The 8,172-nt window shown below is 34.8% G+C and overlaps 1 protein-coding gene across 1 annotated transcript; it reads right to left on the bottom strand.

Annotated features, from left to right (window-relative positions):
- Positions 1–5,416: 5,416 nt before the first annotated feature.
- On the bottom strand, positions 5,417–7,814 carry LOC100368793 (uncharacterized). The gene is made up of 2 exons (XM_002737378.3): positions 7,533–7,814; positions 5,417–5,704 (listed from the first exon to the last, which is right to left on the bottom strand). The coding sequence occupies exons 1-2, from the start codon at positions 7,678–7,680 to the stop codon at positions 5,478–5,480; spliced, it is 375 nt and encodes a 124-aa protein (XP_002737424.1). The 5' UTR covers positions 7,681–7,814; the 3' UTR covers positions 5,417–5,477.
- Between the last annotated feature and the right edge of the window lie 358 nt (positions 7,815–8,172).

Here is an 8,172-nt window from a genome sequence, read left to right as displayed (position 1 = left end):
AATGAAAAATACTAGATTCGAACAGAATTATTGTGTTATATTTAAACCATGCCACGTATAGTTACACCACCAACAAACAGTTTAGTAGATTTATACCGAATGAAAAACAGTAATATTGTAGGAGGTTCGGTTGAATTCCAACTTTTTTAATTGCATGTAAAAGGCTTTCACACTAAATTTGTCTGAAGTTTTTACTGGTAAAAAATGTTGTACAATAGTTTTAATATTACTGAAGAAAATCACTGAAATAAAAATTCAAATCATTTATGCAAGTTGCAAGTCTGAGAAAACAAATGACAGACAATCAATACAATTCAAACAACAACAAACAAAATATCATAAATAAACATCAGGAAATCAGTAGGTGAATTGTATATGAATTGTATGAGCGTATTACACTTGACATCCACCATATATCATTCTCAGTCAATATCAAATAGTTCTCAACAGACAAGTGGTATTCATGCCATCAGAGATATTGTAATCGCATATCAACTCATAGACCCTCTATGATTAACTCAATTAATTTAATTGTGTTATAAAGTTATAAATACAGGTCTGAAAAGGAGGAGATGGATTAGATTCTGGATTTAGAAGTTTAGGGATAAACTAGATGATTTCCAGAAGAATGAGAAAACGGTTATATCTTATTATTTATTACCGGTTACGTTATTTTATTTAATTCATTGATTGGTGTTCAAAATAATTGACTAATCATGAAATTCCAATTTCCTAGTTTTACTTGATACATTCAAACCTTTGGTTGAATCCTAATTTTTACATTATTTGAGCTTGAAAATATTATTTTACTATTCTACCCGCAAATTTGCATGTTGAGTAGGTCAAAAACATACCCAAACGATCTGAAAATTTACAGTTATTTAACTAATTCATGAAAACGGAGTAAAACGGACTGACAAATCGTCAATCTACAAGTACATTGCATTCCTTTAAAACGACCAAACGAACGAAAAACAAACAAATGAACAAAAACACATCAGAAAGAGAATGATACTCAGAGTTTAGATATTTCAAAATAAGTGAGTTAATGTTACGCTACATGTGTCATCAGTCATAAATTATTCGGAATTTTAGCTGCGCTGTCGACTTTGTCAAGCGGAGCTTGTTTGTTTAACTGCAAGCCTGATTGATTTGATCTTGGTGTTCATGTACCTTGGATAGACTTCTCTTAGATTTGTTCATTTCTTGATGATCTTTAATTCTCTAATTTTGGTAGAATTATTTTGTAAAAAAATCCGATTGCTTTGATATTATACCTATAATTACTACAGGTGGACCTCTCTCAGATTTATTGTCAATGTTTCAACTGAGATGTGCATGTTAACAGTGGAGCTATCTAGTCTCTCAGGTATACTCCATACAGGGGTTCATGGTGCCATCTGAGATGCCATCTTATTCAGTGAATATGTGTTACTTATGCAGACAAAAAATGATTTCCAGCTAAAATAAATAATCTACAGTATGTTTCAATTTTTTATTCTGTCATAAATAAAAACAGGAAGTAGTTTCCAAACGTTTAGTCAAATGTATGTTCGCTACACCCATCCTTAATGGTGAGTAATACATGCAAAATTGAAATGCCCTTATTTGTGTTCAGCATATTCAGTGTTCGTGATCTTGTTGAATATTGTGATTCCCAGAAATAATAACCTTGATCAGTATCAAATAATATTGATCAGTATCTAACCACTAGATAGATACACTGGGATAGTGAATACAAACTTACAATGTAATTAACATATATGCATGTCATTTATTCACGATTGCTTCAGAGCACAATAGAAAAATCGATTAACCAAGTGATGAGCTCAAGATCATAGGAAGTGAAGAATTGAAAATTAAAGAACTGATAGAAGAAGGTCGAATCGGTAAAGTCTAAAAAGCTGTTTAAAAACAAGCACATTGTTGCTGTTAAACGATTCATAGAAAAGTAAGTGGAGCTATTTATATAGAAATTCACATACTTCTCTTTCACATGTGTATGTCACGTGGTTGCGCGATAGAAAATGTAATGTCCAAAAGAAAGCTTTCTTACAAAATGACTGCCAAAAAGCACTTGTAATTTTGCCTTTCTGTTGTCTAACAACACTATTACCACGCTCGATGAACGCACAGCCGTTATAAACATAATAACATAATGATTTACCACTAAGACCCCGAATTAAGTATAGCTTGAATATCTATGAGTTATATGATGTCTCAATATCGTCGCTGTACTGCCTCAAAATCCAAGCCAAAACAGCGTTTACTGTGCCTAGCCATATTTGTTTTGGTAGCTTGGCCAAGCGTTTTGATAAAAGAAGCAATCTGATTGGCTGTTGGTAAACTGATTCTAAACTGCGAGTTCACTGTCATATACATACACACAGTTCTAATGAAATACTTCAAGGTAATAGCGGAATGTTTTGCCGGAACATTCACCTTGAAAATTCAAGATGACAATAACCTTGTTTTCTGTTTCAGTCATTGGAATATACAAATCATTTACCTTGTCACCATGATCCCCGGGGGACAGGACATCATAATTAAGGAAGTCTGTCGTAATTAAGAAAGTCTGTCGTCATAAAATATTTCAGTTAGACATCACTACGGCCCTCTATCTGTGAAGTTTGTCCATCTTAGGCTGATTGGTGGCATTTGCAAATCATCAACTGTGTAAATAATTAAAATGTCCTGTTCTTATAATTACTTTTTCAGTCTGAGAAAAAAAATGTCAACGCTTATCTGACCAATAGCTGCCAGTTTCTATTTCAGACAAGGCATTGGAGTTAGCCACTGTACTAAACTGATCAGCATATAGCTGAATTTGTCGGAGAAATACTGGCGCCCAGTACCATATAGACACAAAGAAGTATTTGTCCTGTTCGTATCATAAATAACAAGCCATGCATGGCAAGGCACAGTCCCCGTTAATTATCAAATTTAAGATATATAGTTTTGTTTATAGTAATATAGCTGGAATATAACCATGTCAGGAATATGACATTAAAATGATTGACATTTGTATCTGATCGTCAAGCAAATACTTGTCCACATTGAGAGATATTGCTCTGGAACAGCATTCAAAATCAGCCATTTTGAATACATATATATATAACATGATGTATAACGAATATATAAAATTTGAATATAATCAGTCAAAGCATTTAAGAGATATGGCTCTAGAAGCCCAATCCTTAAAACAAAATGGCCGCCAGTCAGATATTTTGAATCCAATCTGAAAAATAAAATGGCATGCATCAGGAACAGGAACATGTAATATCTAATGTATGTTATACGTTTGAACAAAATCCATTAATAAATGCAAGAAATGCTTGATATTTGAGGATTTTTTAGCACAAAAATAGCTACCATTTGGCCACTTTGAATAGGATCGTCAAACCAATATAATCGTATATCTATGACATGATGTATAATGAATATTTAAAATTTGAACATAATCGGTCAAAACAAGTCGAAGATATGGCTCTAGAAGCCCATTCATTAAAACAAAATGGCCGCCAGACAGCCATTTTGAATCTGATCTGACAAATAAAATGATGTGCATCAGGAACCCGTAATGTCTAATGTATGCACCAAGTTTGAACGAAATCCATCCAGAAATGCTTGATATTTGATGAATTTTTAGCACAAAAATTACCACCATTCGGCCATTTTGAATAGGATCGTCAAACCAATATATCTGTCTAACTATGACATGATGTATAATGAATATTTAAAATTTGAATATAATCGGTCAAAACAAGTCGGAGATATGGATCTAGAAGCCCCTTCATTAAAACAAAATGGCCGTCAGACAGCCATTTTGACTCTGATCTGAAAAACAAAATTATTTGCATCAAGGTCCCATAATGTCTAATGTATACAACAAGTTTGATCAAAATCCATCCGTAAACAGCTGAGAAATGCTTGATTTTTATGATTTTTTAGCACAAAAATGGCCGCCATTCGGCTATCTTGAATCAGATTGTAAAACAAAATGATGTGCATCAAGGTCCTTTAATCTTTAATGTGTATACCAATTTTGAACAAAATCCATCGGTAAACAGCCGAAAAAATGCTTGATTTTGTTGATTTTTAGCACAAAAATGGCCGCCATTCGGCCATCTTGAATCAGATCGTGAAAGAAATTGACGTGCATATGTATAATATCATGTACGGTGTATGTGTGAAGTTTGATTGTGATTGGTCCAGGCATTTCTAAGATACAGGTCCGGACGCACGCACGCACGGACACACGGAGGTCAAAACATAAGTCCCCGTTTTCAGACTACGTCCGAACGGGGACTAATTACTATAACAAGCACTGACAACCCCATTCATTAATCTCGAATATAGGGAGGTCATCACTGACACTTATTGTAGAATTGTTCGCCAAAACGTTTCATGCTTTTTGTGTAACCATCATTTTCCACTTTGTGAATATGTAGTTTTGACTTGAGCGACACACGTACTGCTGTTCCACATTTTCTCCACGTTTCTTGATCTTGCTTTTTTATTCCACGAGGTTATTTCAGCATGGGCCCACATCCTCTCGTTGCAGAGTGTATAATATTTCTCATCTGTTTCTTTAAGGTAGCGAGAGCGAAAAAACTAGATTTATGAAACACAATATTGTGTGCTTTCTTTATCTTTGGTCCAAATTTTACTGTGCGCGATGCATTTGGTGCGTAATTTCAGTTTATTGCATAAAATCTAGTTGTGGATAAACATGTCCTCCATACATTTACATATCATGTTGAGTGGCAGACTTAAGACAAAGGATTTAATTTGCATATTGATTTGTTGACCATCCGGATTTATTATATCCTATGTAATCTATAAATAGTGTCCGTTACGCAATCGCGTTCGAAGCACAAACAAACATTACGCTATAGAATTCTAAGCTTTTCTCTGTGTTTTTATTAATATAATATAATCATGGGAAGGAGTTCTAAAAATGAAAAAAAATGTCTGACGCCGTTGAAAGACATCTAAATGAAAGTGACCTGGGCTCATATTATAGTCAGCCCTCAGAGTGGTTTGAAGACGAGCCTATCGACAGTAACAACACAAGTTCTGCGCAAAAAAATGCCCTGAGTGATTGTCACGGTGACACCAACAGTTCAGACAACGACGACGAGTTGAAAAGTGTTGTACCCTGACCGTAAAGTAAGAATTCCAGGATATCCTAATTGCGATGGCGATATTTTCTACCATATAAGCCACCTCAGTCCATGGACAAACTCTGAAGCAGCTATAAATCTGTGCTTTATAGTCAGTGGTTTATCTCAAGGCAAAAATACACCAAGTTTAAATAAAATCTAGTAAGTGATTTGCGAGTTAATCTATAAAAGGTAATCTATACAAAGACTGCCAAAGGGTAAAAACAAAAACTGACACCAAGACAGAAGAGTTTGTTTCATTGTACACGTGGTTTATTTTACAACTACGAGTTCAAAAGACGTCATTTGTATTCAACTGTTACTGTTCAGAATATCGACATATGCACGATATTTTCCATTCACCTTCTTCCAGATCACCAGATATTTGCCGACGCCCACCTCAGAGCCATCATCTTTATAAAAAATGTAACTACCACGTTCGTAAGCTGTGTCAGTCTCGATCCCATCGATTTCTTCTGAAGTGACTTTTATTTCCGCCACACCTGTTTTCTTCAATGATTCTAGTATTTCTAACACACCTAGAAATGTAAACAAATACATTACGACATGAATAAGCAATTTTTTGTCTTTAAATGAAGTGGCACATGCTGCACCCCCCCCCCTTCAAAACAAAACAAAGAGACAAATTGGACCAAGCAATATATAAATTAACACAATAAGGACAAATATAAACGATTTCCACAAGAATCATGACTTCAAAAAAAGAAAACATATAAATTAACAACAAAATTCAAAGAGAATTCAACTTTGACATCATGTATTTGCGTATATTACTGATTGACAGACATCAAAAAAGGAGGAGGGTTAACAACACTGCCACTTAAAGAACTAGCTGTTTACCAGGGACGTTCCTATTACTTGTATGCATATGGAAGGCTAGTGTTGTTCTTCATATTAACCTCTAATTACCCTTCACCAGCCACTTACATCTTGATATGGCAATAGTTTGCTGAAACGCGGAAGTGTGTTAACTCAAAGTGTACTGTCCACTACAGAATTCGTTATTTAATAACATCTATTTGAATTGAAAGAATGGATGTAGCTCAAAATAATATATACTGTACGAACGGTTGAAAGCGATATTGCCCGCATTTTACCTGCTAATATATATGGGAATCTTTTCTTAGTAAATAAACTGCAGATATTCAGTAATTATTGTTTTTTGTAATATTCAGATAAGATTTGTCACGAATAAATGTGCTTGGTATGTATATGTTTGGGGTGAAATACCGAGAAGCGTTTTCTCTTCAAAATACCTCTATATAAGGTATATCATTTCAATGCACTACGCATGCTCGGAAGATGTATCACGTGACTTTCTTATACCTCTCTATTTTTAGGCTCTTCAGGTCGTCATCCAGTAACTATGGGTACTATCAGAGACTTATATATAATCACTGTGTCACTTTCCAAACTATCATATTAAGGGTCATGAATAGGTTATATTTTCTGCCACTGATATTTCAGGAATACTATTGATACACAATCGCAATTTTATTATTAAATTTTATTTTAACAAAAAAACGGATGGTAAGAAATCAACAGACTTAATAATCGAGGTTATTAAAATGACTTGCAGCTTTTTATGCCAGATACATCATACTGTTGTTTCTCAACAAATTGTCTGTGACATTGTGTATTTATTCGATTAGATCCCCCATAGTGTTAAATTCAAGTAGTCAGCTAAGGCCGAGGCCGAGCCCAACCCCAAACTCACCATGTTTTTAAAAGGAATGACGCACTGTTGTAAAGAAAAATATAGCTATGATAGACACCATACTATTAGTGCAACCTATGTTAATTTCACTTTCTTTATAATAAAAATACTCAAACCATTCTCTCATATTCGAATGGCGTATTTAAAACCAATCTTTGACACTTCCCCATATACTGAATCCCTGCAGTATTTTAATGCAACACTATTTTTAGTTAGTATTTTAAAAATTGGGAAGTTTTTTGTCCAAATTATTGGGGGTGAGATTCACAGTGTTACAATTTCAAGCTATAATATATGTAAATGTGTGTGGTGGTTGGAACATCAAGCTGCATTTATGAAAATGATGTTTCTTATCGTGCGTGTTTGTCTGAATCTGAGAGAACTGGTGGCACACCACTGCCGTAACGTCTATTGCTAAAGTAGTCACCTCGGTATTGTAAACACGACACACATTCAACGGCGACGACAAAGAGTGGAACGACCTTTATAACTCACGTACTTTAACCTAGCTTTGCAATATATATTGTATAGACGTGCATTCGTTCACGAGTACAATTATTCTTGGTAAACCATATATGTTGCGTGCTATTTACTGAGATTTAGAGTTTGTTAATAGAACAGGCACTAACCTTTCTGACCAAACTTCGTCTCAACGCCACTCGGCATGAATTTACAATCTTCATGGTACATCTCCGTCACCATAGCTTGTATGTCACCAGCATTGTACAACTCAGCACCCCTTGCATGATTGGCTTCAATGACCGATTTTACAGACATCGTAGAAGTGTGTTGCTGTAAATCTGGCGTGCACTGATGTCGTTAGTCTGGCGGGGAATAAAGAGCCACAAAGATATCATTTACCTACTGGTCAACACTCCATAGAGAACGGCTACATACATTCAGCAATGTAGATCATGTGACCCAACACGTCATCAAACCATTTAAATTATTAGGGTATCTATAATTACCTAGAGCTCAAGCCGGGACAAACATTATGCAGCATAGTGAAAAGAAAACTTAGTGAAGTCGGCACTTCAGTTGTCGGGACTGCTTACGTATTGCACTCATTGCACAAACTTCAGTAGAATTTTACATTGCATTTCTTCTAATCTCCAACGATTTCACAGTGACGTAATATCGGCTCGATCAAATTCTCAATAACGGCTTGGTATAAACTGTTTTTATGATTATTTTATTGTAAAATTAAACATATTACAACATATTTTATGTGCAAGTGCTATAATGTGGTATAGTAATGAAGAGAAAAAA

This window comes from Saccoglossus kowalevskii, chromosome 6 (assembly GCF_978046115.1).
Source record: "Saccoglossus kowalevskii chromosome 6, keSacKowa6.1, whole genome shotgun sequence".
NCBI classification, from domain to species: Eukaryota; Metazoa; Hemichordata; class Enteropneusta; family Harrimaniidae; genus Saccoglossus; species Saccoglossus kowalevskii.
This window is presented reverse-complemented; position numbering and strand designations above follow the sequence as displayed.

Excerpts from the sequence above, each read along its gene's own strand:
- LOC100368793 (XM_002737378.3), bottom strand. The coding sequence starts at position 7,680 with ATGTCTGTAAAATCGGTCATTGAAGCCAATCATGCAAGGGGTGCTGAG. Across the intron at positions 5,705-7,532 it reads GACGAAGTTTGGTCAGAAAG|GTGTGTTAGAAATACTAGAA; the intron begins GTTAGTGCCTGT and ends TTACATTTCTAG.